The sequence below is a fragment of the Poromitra crassiceps genome (genome assembly GCF_964638095.1).
Source record: "Poromitra crassiceps genome assembly, chromosome: 12".
Taxonomy (NCBI): domain Eukaryota; kingdom Metazoa; phylum Chordata; class Actinopteri; order Beryciformes; family Melamphaidae; genus Poromitra; species Poromitra crassiceps.
The window spans coordinates 12,639,089-12,655,416 of NC_139632.1; the positions used below are offsets into that span (position 1 = coordinate 12,639,089).

The following is a 16,328-nucleotide window of genomic DNA, read 5'->3' on the forward strand; positions in this document are numbered from 1 at the left end:
ATGGCAGACCAGGCTTGAACTGTTTGCGTGTGTCCTTGGAGTACTTGATGTCGATGAGCTGCTTATGGACGGGTGTGGAGTCGTGAAACGTGGTCTGCCTGCTTCCGTCCATGCTGGTCACCGACGCCCACATGCTCACCGTGCCTCGGAAGTGATCCGCCACATCCACAGGCATCATGTCCTTCACACACAGGCTGAAGGTGGCTGAGCCTTTGATCTGACAACAGTAGCAGAGTGGAAGCAGGGTATAAACGCGCACTCTCCGTCTTATGTGCAGTTTTCCGGGTGCAAGGCTCACAGAAGTTCAAAATAGGGAAAAAACAGCCAGCACTCCAATGTCCTTTTACTAGGAACTTTTATTAGTTCATAACAGCAACGCACAGCGTAGTATCACACGGACGCGTTTCGCGGTTAAGCCATCCTCAGAGTGTATACACGCTGAGGACGGCGTTTGAGAAAGAATAGCAGTTTGGTATCCATATGGGCCTTGAAATCACTTGGCACACAGCAGGATATGATCAATATCAGGAATAGGATAGTTGTTGACCAGGGATTAAATAAACTCACCTCCATGCTTTTGACCACAGGATGGCCCATCTCATGGCGATAGTAGCCAACTCCATTCACTGTCATATTGACTGTCAGCTTCCCTGTCACTGGCTTCCCAAAGGTATACCTGCACAACATTAAGATGTATCGGCATACATACAATTCAACACGATGAGTATCATGCTATAAAAAGTGCAATCGCATATAATACCATATATATAATAATATAATACACCAGCACATTGAATGGAAGCTTTCATAGACTGTGAGCCAAAAGAAAATCCCTCTGGCAAAGGAGGATTTGGGTTTTTCAGCCCCTGGCTCTACTCTTGTTATACAGAGTTCACAGAGACTCACCTGGCCCTGACAGTGTCCTGTTCACAGAGACTCACCTGGCCCTGACAGTGGCCTGTTCACAGAGACTAACCTGGCCCTGACAGTGTCCTGTTCACAGAGACTCACCTGGTCCTGACAGTGTCCTGTTCACAGAGACTCACCTGGCCCTGACAGTGTCCTGTTCACAGAGACTCACCTGGCCCTGACAGTGTCCTGTTCACAGAGACTAACCTGGCCCTGACAGTGTCCTGTTCACAGAGACTAACCTGGCCCTGACAGTGTCCTGTTCACAGAGACTCACCTGGTCCTGACAGTGTCCTGTTCACAGAGACTCACCTGGCCCTGACAGTGGCCTGTTCACAGAGACTAACCTGGCCCTGACAGTGTCCTGTTCACAGAGACTCACCTGGCCCTGACAGTGTCCTGTTTCACAGAGACTCACCTGGCCCTGACAGTGATCTGTTCACAGAGACTAACCTGGCCCTGACGGTGATCTGTTCACAGAGACTCACCTGGCCCTGACAGTGTTCTGTTCACAGAGACTCACCTGGCCCTGACAGTGTTCTGTTCACAGAGACTCACCTGGCCCTGACAGTGGCCTGTTCACAGAGACTCACCTGGCCCTGACAGTGTCCTGTTCACAGAGACTCACCTGGCCCTGACAGTGGCCTGTTCACACGAGGTCAGGTCACGGATGTAGTGTGGCGGATCAATCACCAACTCAAACTTGGGCATCACTGTGAGGAGGAGGAGGAGGAGCAAGAGAATATTACTTTTGTTATTCTATTTGCATTTGATCATGTTGGTTATGCATTAAGTTGGTGTTATTCTACAATTGCACTGATTATACATTGCCCTGAAAATATATATATATATATATTTTTTTTTCCTAACACACATTCTACAGTACAGGACAAAAAACAACTGGATTTGATCAGAGTGCTGCACAAATCAGAATGTATATATTTTTTAATCACGCTAAACAACAATGCACAACCAGATAAATCAAGAGGGCTTCAATGCTACAGGATAAAAGTGAGTTTTGAGCCAGGATAAAGAGGCAATTTAAACTGCTCCAAATTCTTCTCAAATGTAAATCTCCCAACCACAAGGTCCTCAAATGATCAAGGACAAACAACACTATACACTGTTATGGTATCTTCAGGTCCTCACCATACTTCTGCACTTCAAAGGACTTGTTGTAGGTGTGGCCCTGCATCTCCACAAAGATAAACCACTCTCCGAATACAGGCTGGTCCGACAGAGGGAAACTCATGTTGACAACACCTGACGAGACAAACAAAAGCAACTGTTACCCAGTATAATACATGTGTGCAACATGGGGGCTCGAACCTGCGACCCTCGTGTTGGTAGGCAGGAAATCTACCTCTGCAAAACCTGGATGCCCTACTATCTAAAGCAGGGGTTCCCAACCTTTTTTGTGCCAAGGACCGGTAGATAGATGGAAAGAAAAGTCGCGGACCGGTTGTCAATTTTAATAATAATATATATATTTTTTTTATTAACATAGGCTATAATATTATAGGCTGTGTGGTAGTTGAAACGTAGTTTAAAGTTGACGTTTATTTTTTAATTTTTTTGGACCGGGCTCACGGCCCGGTACCAAATGCGTTGCGGCCCGGTATCGGTCCGCGGCCCGGTGGTTGGCAACCACTGATCTAAAGTATTGAATTCAGTGAGGAGTTGTACTATCATATGCAATACTAAAAGCAAACAGGTGTTTCAGAAGCCTTTCTGCTTCACTAAAAACATCCCTCGGAGAAACATTGGTGGCGCAAATACATTGTAGAAGAAGTCTCTCACCACAGCAGATGGATTTAAGCCCCTTCCACTGGACCATCCTGGATCCTCTTGGATCCTGGAAGATAAAATGAGCAGATGAGAAAACGCTGATCAGATTTCACCTCTGATGTGTAAGTGTCGTATCTCTTATTTAATTGCACACACGAGTGTTGGATGGTGTTGTACTGTAATAGTAGTAATTGAACTGAACTTGACCCTCAGACCTCACTCCCATCTCAAAACAGTGTCAAAATAGTTTGACAACGTATCCTCAGGTGAGACACAGGCTGCAGGTGAGAGAGTAGGAAAACATCTAAGCACTTATCGCTAGACAGTCATAAGTCATGCATGGACTTCTTACAGCCTCTTATGAAGCAGCAGCTTATATCTGCCCTAAAAACATCTCAGGGTCTGAGAATGATTGTGGGCAGCCAGTGAGTAAAGTGTATGTGTGAGAACAGAAGAGAGGAGGAGAGGAGAGGAGAGGAGAGGAGAGGAGAGAAGAGAAGAGAAGAGAAGAGAAGAGAAGAGAAGAGAAGAGAAGAGAAGAGCCTCCTTTCATGTGCACGTCCTCCAAAGAGCACCCTGTTATCTAGGTGAGCTGCCCTGTAATCAAAGGGCCACCTCCCGGACTCCCGGACGTGGCGCTGCCACCCCGGGTGGTCCTGCCCGGCCTCCACTCACCACAACATACGCCTCGATCTGTGAAGAGAAAGAGAGAAAAGCAGAAGAAGAGAAGCTCAAGTCAAGGATGGCACGGACAAGATCAAACGCTGCAAAGCCACTGAGGAACCTCTCCCTCTCTCTCCCCCTCTGCTCTTCACCCTGCTCCTTCTCTGTCCAACAAGCATCCATCTGTGAAAGTGCATCCTGCCCTCTGCCAGCAGCCCACCTTTATAGCTGCAAACATCAATAACGCGTCTGTCTGCACAGTCGCACGGTATATTTGGAGCCTTCGCTAACATTCCAGCAGAAACGACTCTAGCCTGGCTTCTGCAAATACGGCAGGTCACTGTACATTTCTGTGCACTCAGGGCAGACTTAGCTTCCCCCTCTTAATTCCCCCAATTAGGGCCGGGAAAATATGTTCACGCTAAATATGATGGGTGCTGTCCTATAGCTGAAGTGTAGATGCAATAAGAAAAACATGTATCATTTAAGAAAACACTGAAGGCTAGCCACTGCTGCTGGGGAAATCCCTATCAATTCTATTAGCAATAAATGTCATATTTAATATTATATTCTATTAATAATTTAATCAATTGAAATCATTTTCTCAGCACATACCATCATTAAGATACATTGTGATTTGGCATGAAGACTTGATACATGATGCCCTCATTCATGTCCCCTAATCCCTACATTATTGACTATAGACGGTTACTTTGTATTCTTCATTGATGCACACGCATGCAATATTCTTTATGCTGAGGTATGAGTTGCACCTGAGAGAAATATTACCTTGTCATTTATTGGCCTCAGGTCCGGGGTGACGGTGTACACGTTGATGAGCACTGAAGCCAGAGAGAGAAACACACCATTGAGCTTTTCAAATGCAGAAGGTCTCTATGCGTCCAACAGCAAAACCTTCATGTGATTAAACAATATGTAGTAGGTTCTTATCATCTTCATCTTTTACAAGTCTAGGAACAAATGTATATATTTAATGAACGGACTGAACTAATATGATAAATTACAATTTAATATATCAGATTTAATGAACGATCATATAACTATCAGAATGACATAATGATATAACTATCAGAATGACATAATAAGACCATAGGACTTATTTCAATATCACTTCTTCATATAACCGGATATGTTTGATCCAAAATCAGCATCCACATGACAAACGTCAAGTCATATTACCTTTGACTGCATAATGAGAAGTCCTATTCTATGCCAAGAAAGACACTTAAAAAAATCCCCTTTGATTCTATGCATTTCCATACATTAGGTAGCAGATTAACTAGCAGGTGCGTGATGATGAGGGGACCTTTATGTTTGGGTTTGTAGACGGGCTTGTCGGTCTGGATGAAGACAGCCGTGCCCTTGCTCTCCACTGTGACGGTGGTGTAGTTGTGGAAGATGTAGCCTCCCTCTGTGAGGTGGCGGTTTCCCCACACCTTCAGGTGGGCCTGTCCTCTCAGTCCAGGGGGGACCTGGAGGCAGACACACACAACAAGGGTCAGGGCTGGATTTGCAGGAGGCAAAAACAGCAGGAGAAGTTCATTTTCAATCAGTGAGGTACAGAGCTTCATATACAGTAGGTTCTTCATATAACTTCTCGTGTTTGTTCCAACCCTGCATCATCAACATGACAGCTTCTAGTAGTGCCTTGAGGGAATCCTGTCTACTGCAGCGGCAAGCCAATCCACAAAATGTCACCGGTCAGTCCGAAATTTTTACAAGCCAAAGTTTGTGTTTAAATCCAAAAGCTCTTCCGCTAGGCATGTAACGATGCGCGTATTGGTACCGAACCGTTTAGGTATGAGGCTTTAGGTTCAATATGCATTTGCAAACCGGAAACGGAAACGAATCTTCCACTGCTGAACAGTGCACGTCTTCTATAAGGATATCATGGTAAACTAAAACTGAGACCAAAAAGACTAAGTGTTAAAACAAAAAACAGATTGAAACTAAATTTGAAATACAAATTTAAATTAGACTGTGTAAATAATAAAATACGGTAAGTAAAATGAAAATAAATCAAGGACATTTCTCTGATATTTCTACATTTTTGCTGTATCGAAAACGTACAGGACCCAATCGTGAACGTTACACCCCTATCTTCCGCCTGCCAATGGGCTTGATGAAGTGAAGTCGAAGTTTATCAGGAGTCAGTCACTTATCATCATCAGTCAGTCAGTCACAATTTACCAGCAGCAACTGACTGATGCTGACTCCCACCTTGGTTCAACATGAATAGAGTTTTAGGAAACTGAGGCTAGAACACAGAAATGAAAACAACTTAAAGAGCAGTGGACGATGCCAAGCCATAACACGGCACACTACACATGACTGTATTTCATCAGAATGAGGGTGGAGGTTACAGGGAGGAGAGCGAGCAGGGGAGAGAGAGGTTACAGGGAGGAGAGCGAGCAGCAGAGAGAGAGGTTACAGGGAGGAGAGCGAGCAGGGGAGAGAGAGGTTACAGGGAGGAGAGCGAGCAGCAGAGAGAGAGGTTACAGGGAGGAGAGCGAGCAGGGGAGAGAGAGGTTACAGGGAGGAGAGCGAGCAGGGGAGAGAGAGGTTACAGGGAGGAGAGCGAGCAGGGGAGAGAGAGGTTACAGAGAGGAGAGCGAGCAGGGGAGAGAGAGGCTACAGGGAGGAGAGCGAGCAGGGGAGAGAGAGGTTACAGGGAGGAGAGCGAGCAGGGGAGAGAGAGGCTACAGGGAGGAGAGCGAGCAGGGGAGAGAGAGGTTACAGGGAGGAGAGCGAGCAGGGGAGAGAGAGGTTACAGGGAGGAGAGCGAGCAGGGGAGAGAGAGGCTACAGGGAGGAGAGCGAGCAGGGGAGAGAGAGGTTACAGGGAGGAGAGCGAGCAGGGGAGAGAGAGGTTACAGGGAGGAGAGCGAGGAGGGGAGAGGTTACAGGGAGGAGAGCGAGCAGAGGAGAGAGAGGTTACAGGGAGGAGAGCGAGCAGCGGAGAGAGAGGTTACAGGGAGGAGAGCGAGCAGGGGAGAGAGAGGTTACAGGGAGGAGAGCGAGCAGGGGAGAGAGAGGTTACAGGGAGGAGAGCGAGCAGCGGAGAGAGAGGTTACAGGGAGGAGAGCGAGCAGGGGAGAGAGAGGTTACAGGGAGGAGAGCGAGCAGGGGAGAGAGAGGTTACAGGGAGGAGAGCGAGCAGCGGAGAGAGAGGTTACAGGGAGGAGAGCGAGCAGGGGAGAGAGAGGTTACAGGGAGGAGAGCGAGCAGCGGAGAGAGAGGTTACAGGGAGGAGAACGAGCAGGGGAGAGAGAGGTTACAGGGAGGAGAGCGAGCAGGGGAGAGAGAGGTTACAGGGGGGAGAGCGAGCAGGGGAGAGAGAGGTTACAGGGGGGAGAGCGAGCAGGGGAGAGAGGGGGGAGGAATGGAGTGGTGCATACTGCACACTAGATTGATCTATCCCAGCCTTCGGGGGCGGTGGACCATACATGCACGTCAACAGCTGTTGCATATTATATCGAGGCTGTTACCTTATTCCCAATGAATGTGCGGAGACAGATGTTGCATTACAAATAATGTTAGTGTTGATTTGCATGTTGCCTGAGGAATGTGCACAAACGGACAAGGGGGGCTCTCACTACTGTGCAGCTGTCGGCACCAAAACATCGCTGTGCATTTTTGGAGATCTTTGGAAAAGCAGCATGTCTATAGGCCACAAAGCTGCATGTCTATAGGACACAATGGCAAAAACAAATGGAAAGTCCCGAAAGTTACACTCACCTTTAGTTTGATGGTGCCTTTGTCTGAAATAGAACAGAGAAATATTATATGGGGAATATTGCAGATTAAAAAGCCTTTATATTTCGGTATGGATGGAGATACCGCCCCCCCCCCCCCCCAACCTGGCCTTCTATAATATTTTATTTAACCTTTATTTAACTAGATATTACCTTATTGAGATTAAACGGAAGTCTCTTTTACAAGAGAGACCTGGCCAAGATTACAAAGTGACTTACAAGGACAACAGTTAAGTTAAGCTCAATTGGGTTTAAATCTCTCAGAGCTTTTCCCCCACCCTTGCTGTGTGCCTAATAACACGTCTCGGTTATAACAAACCACCCATTCTCTGCAATACTATTATTATCCGGTAAGTGCTACTAGTCTGCGGCCCAGTTTGACTGGGAGTTGTTGAGCCTGGCTTAGCAGGAAGTCCAGCTGCAGCCCGTCACTGTGCCCGCCTCATCTATTAGTGGTGCTGTCAAACAAATCACACACGTGTGTATACACTCAGCGCCGCCCTGCTGGGCCGGGGCTGGGCCCGCGCCGCAACGCCTCCAAACCAGGGGAGCGCCCATGAGATCGCCGGCTGGTCAGAGGCACACACTCAGGACAAGTCTGTGTTCAGTCTGTGTGTATTCTTTTTAGTGTGTGCGTGGGAGGGAGTGTGTCTGTGTTCAGTCTGTGTGTATTCTTTGGTCTGTGCGTGGGAGGGAGTGTGTCTGTGTTCAGTCTGTGTGTATTCTTTTTAGTGTGTGGGAGGGAGTGTGTCTGTGTCCAGTCTGTGTGTATTCTTTAGTGTGTGCGTGGGAGGGAGTGTGTCTGTGTCCAGTCTGTGTGTATTCTTTAGTGTGTGCGTGGGAGGGAGTGTGTCTGTGTCCAGTCTGTGTGTATTCTTTAGTGTGTGCGTGGGAGGGAGTGTGTCTGTGTTCAGTCTGTGTGTATTCTTTTTAGTCTGCCTCCCTGAAAGTGTAAGATCCTTTTAACAAATCACATGAGGGGGCATCTGGACGGCTCAAGTAGTTTATGTACCCTGCACAGTTTCCACTCCTGACTCTCGCAACATCGCTTCCTGCAACTCCTTATATATATATATATAAATATATATATATATATATATATATATATATATATATATATATATATATATATATATATACAGTATATATATATATATATACAGTATATATATACAGTATATATATATATACATACAGTATATATATATATATATATATATAATATATTATGCTTTTTATCAGATTTGTCTCCCATAGGGAGTGACGAAGTCCTGATTTGTGTCGCTTTCGGGTCTCATTGAAGAGGCAGATGGCAGTTGGGTAGAAGCTGTCCCTGTGACGAGAGGTTCTGGTACTGGAGTGGCAGACATCAGTCTTCTGCCTGGGGAGGGCCTGGCCCCTCAAGAGTTTATTTCTTGTTTTTTTCCTCCCCAATTGTACTTGGCTAATTCCCCCTGCTGTCCCAGTCGTTGCTCCACCCCCTCTGCCGATCTGTGGCGAGTTGTAGACTAGCACATGCTTCCTCCGATACATGTGCAGTCGCCAGCAGCTTCTTTGAACACCTGACAGCAAGGAGTTTCACCGGCAGAACAATAGCACGTGGGAGGATCACGCTACTCCCCCCAATCCCCCACCCCGAACAGGTGCCCCGACTGACCAGAGGAGGTGCTAGTGCAGTGAGCGGGACTCATACCCTTAATCCGGCTACGCGCAGACATGAACAATTGTGCCTGTATGGACGCCCGATCAAGCCGCACCTGCGACTCTCGTGTTGGTAGGGAGGGAATCTACCGCTACACTACCCGGAAAACAATTTGTTTCCTGCAACTCTCAAGTGTATAGAGTCACAAAACCACAGGAGGGTGCACTGCTCTTGCTATTAGGGGTGGGACAAAATATCGATACTCACGGTATCACGATATTTCCACTTGCGATACGTTATCGATACACTGGCACCAAGTATCGATATGTTTATTTAAAAAAAAAAAAAAAATAATAATAATAATAATAATAAACAGGCTAAAATATTATGCTGTGTGTGGTAGTTCAAACATAGTTTCAAGTTGACGTTTATTTATGTTTGTAGTTGAAACAAAAACATAAATACTGTAGGCTACATGAATGGAAATGTTTGATCATTAATATCTACTTTTAGAAATGATATAGGTAGGTAGGTTATATAGGTTTTCTTGTTTTAATAATAATAATAAAAAGACTTAATGTGTAACTTTTCCTCCGTGGTATCGAAAATGTTATGAGTGAGTGAGTGAACTCTGAGAGAGTTCATGTCAATTCTGCTAATAAATACATAATACCTGCTTCTTGCCTTTTAGGGGTATTTTTTTCTCTTCAGTTACACAGGTATCGTGATGTATCGTCTTCCAATATATCGATTATCGCAGTATCGCTGTATCGTGATAATATCGTTATCGAGGGCCAAGTATCGTGACGATATCGTATCGTGAGCTACTCAGCGATTCCCACCCCTACTTGCTATAGCTAACAGTCAATGTCTCGTCATAGACGCTGGGGTAAGCTGGCTGGGGGCGTGGTCAGGGTGGTGCAAATCCTCCCGTTCTCCCCATTCAGCATAGTTAGCATTTAGCTGCTAGCCCAGCCCAGGCAGACAGGATCGGGGCATTCAACCACCGCAGTAAACGTACATCTGTACAGACTTCGTCTATGTACCTGGCCCCTGCTCTAGAATCCCCAATCCTGTAGTGTAGAGCCCCAGCAGCACCGTCCTTTGGTGAGTCAGCCCATTGAGATATATGGGGGGGGTGTTTACCCCACTCGTGTGCCAACCATAGTAACATTGTGTGGGCGTTCCCAAACAGACCGACTGTATCAATGTTGTTTTTGAAATGTATCCTTTTTTCGTGCTGTTTTTTTCCGCATTCTTCTCAAAACAAAGCTATTGTGGCAGCATTGTGATCTTCGCTAAGCGAACGAGTTCTCACCAAGCAGTGAGCCATGGCTGTGAGCCACCGTCTCCCCCTTCACCGACAGCTGCACCTGCACACGGGTCTCCGCCTTCGCGTTGAAGATGGTCACGCTGATGGACTCCTCTACGCCTGCTCGAAACACAGAGGGGGCAGCCACCAGGTAACCTCTGAGTGGCCGGCCAAGAGGACAGCAGGAGTGCAAGTTTGGGGGGGGGGGGGGGGGGGAGTGGAGAGAGGTGGAATGGGGGGAGAGGGAGCGGTAGCAGAGAAGAGGAGGAGTGTGGTTAGACATTGGTGGTTGGAGAGGTAGATGAGAGGTGAGAGTGTGAGCGTAGACAGGAACAGGACCATAGGGTAAATAATAAATATTATGATCTATATCTCAACACATCCTGTATATGTATTGCATTGGCTGCTTTCCCAGGAGCATCCCAGCACTGAGACCACTTACTATTTGTGATTAGAAGTGAACGCGGATAATCGCAGTGCCGTTTGGACAAACAAGGCCGTGCGCCGCTGCTGCAGCGCATGACTTCAACATGCAGCAAATCATGTCGCTGAATTAAGTGGAAATTCACATTTCTCTCTCAATCTCCGTTTCTCTGTCTCCCTGATACGCACGTGCACACGCGCACACACGCGCACGCACACACACACACACAGACACACACACACACAGGCACATTCCACATGGATTTGTGCAGCGAGATCAGGTTTAATTGCGTGGTTACCAGGGACACGCTACCTGTTGGCCAATGAGCTTTGGGCTCTAGTGTTCTCGTTGGGTGGTCTGGCACCTCTGACAGAACCTTGGCGTCTGGTTGGAAAAAAATAACGACCGAGATTCCACACAGTCACTCTGACATTTAATTGAAGGAAGGCGGTTGTCACCGAGGTCACAGAGCAAAGGTCATTCTTTGATGCATAAGCAGCCTGAAAAAAAAGCAAAAAGACCAATTTAAGTTTTACCTTGGATGAAAGGCTATGCCATCTGGCATGTTATATCTGCTGAGTAATAGGTGCTCCTGTTAGCTTGGACCTGTATAACTCATTGGGTCGAGCATAGCGTTAACAATGCCAAAGTTAGGGGGTGACCCCAGTGCTAAATACAAAGGAGAGGGTACTCCACCAAATGGCATGTGCTGCTGTGTTTGAGTATTGTTATATATTATTCCTAAGCATGTGTGTTGATTTGAATAAAGCAGACGCAGTCCACGACTCCACAAATCAACCCACATGTGCCTGCGTATTGGACATTGTAAGCCTAAATATCTTCTCTTTGATCGATCTAATGAGGTCTCCCATGCAGGAGCACCGGTTCAAACCCCTGTCATTCCACATCACGCTAAGAGCAGACAGGCCCTTACTGCTCATGTCGGAGCGCTCCCCCGCTAACTCCGCTGAAGATCACACAAATGAGGAGTGAGAGTGGAATCAGGTGGTTGGCATTACTGCGCTGGGAGCCAGAGGCAGTTCCTGAGAGAGAAAGTCATGAGGAAAATCCCCCTGGAAAACGAGGCTTTGAGAATAGGAAGATAATAGGAGGAAATTGACTGTGCGTTTGATCTACAGTAAGTTTCACCAGCTCTTTGATGAGCCTGGATCAGGTCAGGTGGTGGTGGTGGTGGTGACCATGCTTATTTCAATCACACGGCTTCGTGCACTCAAGCTCTCTCGTTTGTTTTTGCCCGACTTTGCTCCTCAGCTGTTGCTCAGTGCCTGAGGAACTTCTTCTTCTTCTTCTTTTGTAGTCGCTCAGTCCCACAGTTGTTGTTTTTTTCACTCACGTGGCCCCGTGATGTTCTCTGCCCTCCTGCTAGACTCTGCCTCAGCTGAGAGCTGCTCAGTCCCTGAGAAGGGCTTTGAGTCGAGCCTATCCTGTCTATTCTCTACATTGACTTGCGCTCCCACCAGCTCCCTCCCCTCTGGACAACCTGGCAGCAAAGCTCTCCAGGTCAGGGTTAAGCTGTGAACCAGCAGCACCCTGTTGACAGCAGCCTGATGATAGCATCTATAAAGAGTCCTAAATCAATTGTATCTGGTTGGCCTCTCTGTCTAGAGAGGGATAAACTGAATAAACGGACGTGTGTTTTGCCAAGCCCAGAAGCTTATTATCTCAATGGACATGAGGAAACCTATCCAAAAGCTGCATCATTTTTCCATTCATGGGCATGCAGAACACAAACAACCATGCACGCTTCTTCTCCATATCACTGGCTGTATCCAACTGCTACCCTCTGCACTGAAATCCAACAACATGAATGAAGGTGCACGGTGTTAACATGTTACTAAAGTGTAATAACACTAGAGACATCTAGTCACAGTCACCACTTACATTCCAATACTCTGTTAATCTGACAGATGTGAATGGGACAATTGGGTAACATTAAAATTAATTTAACATAATATACTGATTATGGTAATAGCTAGATACAGATAAATAGTTAAGGTTACAGTCTCACATGAGCACAGGTCAAATCATTTGGACAATTCCCCCAAATATCTGATACATTATTTGATAGTTGCATAATATTTTAGACACGATTGACCAACTGTTTGCAAATTTGGTAAGAGAATGGAAAACGCATACCAGTCAAAACATCAGTGAATATCAAAGCAAATGCGTAAAGAAAACTTACTGTCTCTCTTGTGCATAACTTCTGCTCACGTTGCAGATGAACAAAGTCCATGAAAGACTCAAAGCTGTCAAAGAGAACCTCAACATTTTGGTCTCAGTAGCCGAGATATCTCCCCTCTAAAGGAGGTTCGATCTACTAACTGTAGTAAAAAAGTGGAAATTAACTTTTTCACCAGTCTCTAGGTCGACAGCGGTCTATCCATTGAGGCTGGTTGGTTGGTGTGATAAGGTGTGCAGAGTTTCGCCCGCAACCACCAATGATCACGTTTTTACCATGGTCCCAAGCAAATCGATTTCTCCTTTTTCTTTCCCTTTTAGAGCCCAACGCACACGGACAGTCCTCTCCCATGTGCCTTCATCCGCCCCGGTTCCGTTCTCTCATATTTCAGCATTACAAATTACCGTACGAGCGTCCTCCCACTTTAGCGCGCAGAAAATGTCTCACTGTAGGAAATGTTTAGCATGCATGTAGAGAGGGGGGGGGGACTGTGCCTGGTCAACTCTTTGAAGTTACTCCGCGCGTTTCATTCTTTCTTTTCCCTTTTTTGTTCCTACAGCAGCGCTTCATTCACTCCCTCCTCTCGCGCTCTCTCTCTCTCTCTCTCTCTCTCTCTCTCTCACGGTCTCTCTGTCAATTCAATTGGGCTTTATTTGCACGAGCAACTAGTATGCGTACAATCAAAGTGGCAAAGCAATGTAAAACAAAAACAAAAACATGTGCATACAAGTAGGCTATTAAAGCTACAACGCTAGTAGAATGAAGTATGTAAACAGCACAATTAAAGATATAGGCCTACTAAAGGACTGTGAAAACAGCTGTCTAACATTGCAATCAAATATAATTATGCATATAGGTAATTTAAGTTAAGCTAATAACCTACTTTTTCCTGCAGACTCTCAGGAGTGGGTTCATTGTTCTCTACAGAGTTTTGGTGCCCCCAAGTGGCAACTCGGCTCACATACACTAGGGGTCCAGGTACAGTGGTACACACAGTGGTGCTGTCCATGGAGATGTCGGTGGGTGGAGGGCAATCTTTCCTTGAGAGGAAGAGCTCCATTATAGAGAATGTTGAGAAGGGCATATGAAAAATGCCAACTAAAAATAATTATAATTGCAATAATTTCACAATAAATAATCATGTCCAAATGCTTTTGGTACACAATACTTTGAAACCCAACTCTTCACCCCAGACGTAATAATCTAAAACACCAAAGTTTCTTGCAGTGGGCTTAATGAGCCTTTTTCACTTCCCACCCAATTCACCCATTTTGATATATTTGTGTCTAAAAGGCAGCAATTAACACAGGTGCAAGCAAGACATTAACGAGGGCCACAGCATGTGGATCACCTATAAATGAATTGTAAGTTGGAAACCCTCATTGTCTTGCTTGCACTTGTGTTACTTGCTGCCTTTTAGACACAAAATGGGTGAATTGAAATGAAAAAGGCGAATGGGGAGAAAACCACTAGATTAAGGACTAGATCCAAAGTATGGCCTTTAGTGTGTGTGGTACCATTAACAATTTGGCAGGGGTGCAAAGAGTACAAATAAAATCTACTCAAGTAGAAGTACTGTTAATTTGATGAAATTGTACTCCAGTAGAAGTAAAATTACTGGTTTAAAAAATCTACTTGAGTAAAAAAAAGTAGCAAATTTAAAATGTATTCAGAGTAACTTAGTTACTTTTTTGTGAGCGGCAGGTGTTATATCTCAAACAAAATGTAATTTACATCATTGTAAATTATATGAAATGGTTCAATGGACTTCTCTGAGTCTAAGGAGAAAAACCCACATGTTAATTTTTATTTTAAAAGCTTTATTAGGTAAGTTCCCTCTATATATTTCTAGTTTATTGACCTATCGCCACAGCCGATTTAACACTCGGTCATCAGAGATTATTCTCTTGGCCCCCAAAACCCGAACAGAGCTAGGTAAATCTTCCTTCTCCTTTCATGCACCATATGCCTGGAATGAGTTACAAGATGTTTTAAACATGAAATCTTTACCCCCTCTGGACATGTTTAAAAACACTCTAAAATCTGTTCTTATAGAACAATGTCATTGCATGTGAAATGTGCGAGTGTCAAGTTTCTTTTTAGCCTTTAATCCTTGTAGTCTGTTTGCTTATTGTATTTCTGTCTGTATTCTGTGATGTTATTTGTCCCTGTTTGTATTCTTGTTTTTGTTTTGTTTTACATGAAACCTTTTATTTTGCTGTCCATCTTGACCAGGACTCCCTGGCAGAAGAGATATTGTATCTCAATGGGACCTTCCTGGTTAAATAAAGGATAAATAAAATAAAATAAATAAAAATAGGTTATTTTTCTCATTTTCTTCAAGTTCATCCTCAAATTCAACCAGATCCAATGAGGTTTCAGTTGGTTTAGGTCTGCAGCAGTGTTTTCAAACAACTCATACGTCCCTTTGTGATTAGTTTTTCACGATTGTTAACACACAAAAAGCAAAAATTCTGCACAATTTGCACAACCTTCACTTCATGTACCAATCGCTTGACCCAATTTGGCACTACTTCACACTCCCTTATCTGCATTAGACTCTGACTTTCCTTCTTTACACTCTGATGTCAATTACACATGACCTTGTTGTCAAAACACTACACACAATGTTCAGTTGTTGCACACACTTCTGACTTCTCAAGTAAAATCTCAAAGCATCAACCTACAACACACAAATATTCAACTCTCTAAACATTCAGGTCTGTTGAGCAAGAGGGAGGCTGGCCAGAGGGTCCAACCAAATCTCAGCCGCTTCACAGTTGCTGCCATCATTAGAACCTTCAGGAAGGAGAACAGGTATGTATTTGCCTTGTGTACTGTAATACTGCATATCAATAGAATACAGTGTGCTCACAGTATTTGTATTTTGCAGGACTGAAAGAGAACCACACCGTGGAGGAAGAACGCACACTTTCACAGCCGAACAGGAGACTGAAATTGTAAATATGGTTCGTGAGAACAACGCTATCACACTCCGACAAAAACAAACTAGGATCCTGGCTGACCACTGTGATGTGGATGAGGCCCTCTAGCCAGACAGGAACCAGAGGCGTGATGCCTAATTCATTTTTGGGGAGGGGGGGATTGAGCAGGCCGGTTTACAATACTTTACTGTTGTCTGTGTGTACCGAAATAAAACTTTTTTTGCAGCATATTTGTGTGCTGTTTTATGTTTGACTATGAAAAAAGTTATCCTACATGGGACATTTGACAAAAGGAGAAATGGCTCATTCTCCAGAGTCATTGTCATTCATATGGTGTGTTCCATTTCTATGATTGTTTTCAAATTTGCACTTCAGTGTGCTGTAAATGCTTGGTAGTGTGCAGCAAATGCTTAGTTGTGTGTACTCAATGAATGGTATGTGTGTGTCATTTGAAAATATGGCTGTGTACCAAATGAAAACACGAGTTCCATTTTGTGAACAGTTAAGAGATTTGATGGCAAAGTCATCTTAGGGAGTGTCAGGTTTAGCATTTTGTGCGTGAGGTTTTCAGTTTTGTCTTTTGTGTGTGCAGTTTTGAGAAAGCCGTTATTGTTTTGAGAAATGTGTGTTAACAATCGTGAAAAACTGTAAGTGCAAACATTCTTGT

The 16,328-nt window shown here is 45.0% G+C and overlaps 1 protein-coding gene across 1 annotated transcript in view; it reads right to left on the reverse strand.

Moving 5' to 3' along the window:
• The window catches only part of cpamd8 (C3 and PZP like alpha-2-macroglobulin domain containing 8), an 80,070-nt gene extending 67,014 nt beyond the window's left edge, over nucleotides 1-13,056 (reverse strand). Inside the window, exons 1-11 of the mRNA XM_083648266.1 lie at nucleotides 12,720-13,056; nucleotides 10,096-10,247; nucleotides 7,119-7,141; nucleotides 4,688-4,853; nucleotides 4,150-4,202; nucleotides 3,373-3,390; nucleotides 2,710-2,764; nucleotides 2,059-2,172; nucleotides 1,538-1,622; nucleotides 568-676; nucleotides 1-217 (exon numbers count right to left, since the gene is read on the reverse strand). The exon at nucleotides 1-217 is cut by the window's left edge and continues 11 nt beyond it. Coding sequence (XP_083504392.1) covers nucleotides 1-217; nucleotides 568-676; nucleotides 1,538-1,622; nucleotides 2,059-2,172; nucleotides 2,710-2,764; nucleotides 3,373-3,390; nucleotides 4,150-4,202; nucleotides 4,688-4,853; nucleotides 7,119-7,141; nucleotides 10,096-10,247; nucleotides 12,720-12,805 — 1,078 coding nt within the window. The 5' untranslated portion in view covers nucleotides 12,806-13,056. The remainder of the gene's footprint in view (nucleotides 218-567; nucleotides 677-1,537; nucleotides 1,623-2,058; nucleotides 2,173-2,709; nucleotides 2,765-3,372; nucleotides 3,391-4,149; nucleotides 4,203-4,687; nucleotides 4,854-7,118; nucleotides 7,142-10,095; nucleotides 10,248-12,719) is intronic.
• Between the last annotated feature and the right edge of the window lie 3,272 nt (nucleotides 13,057-16,328).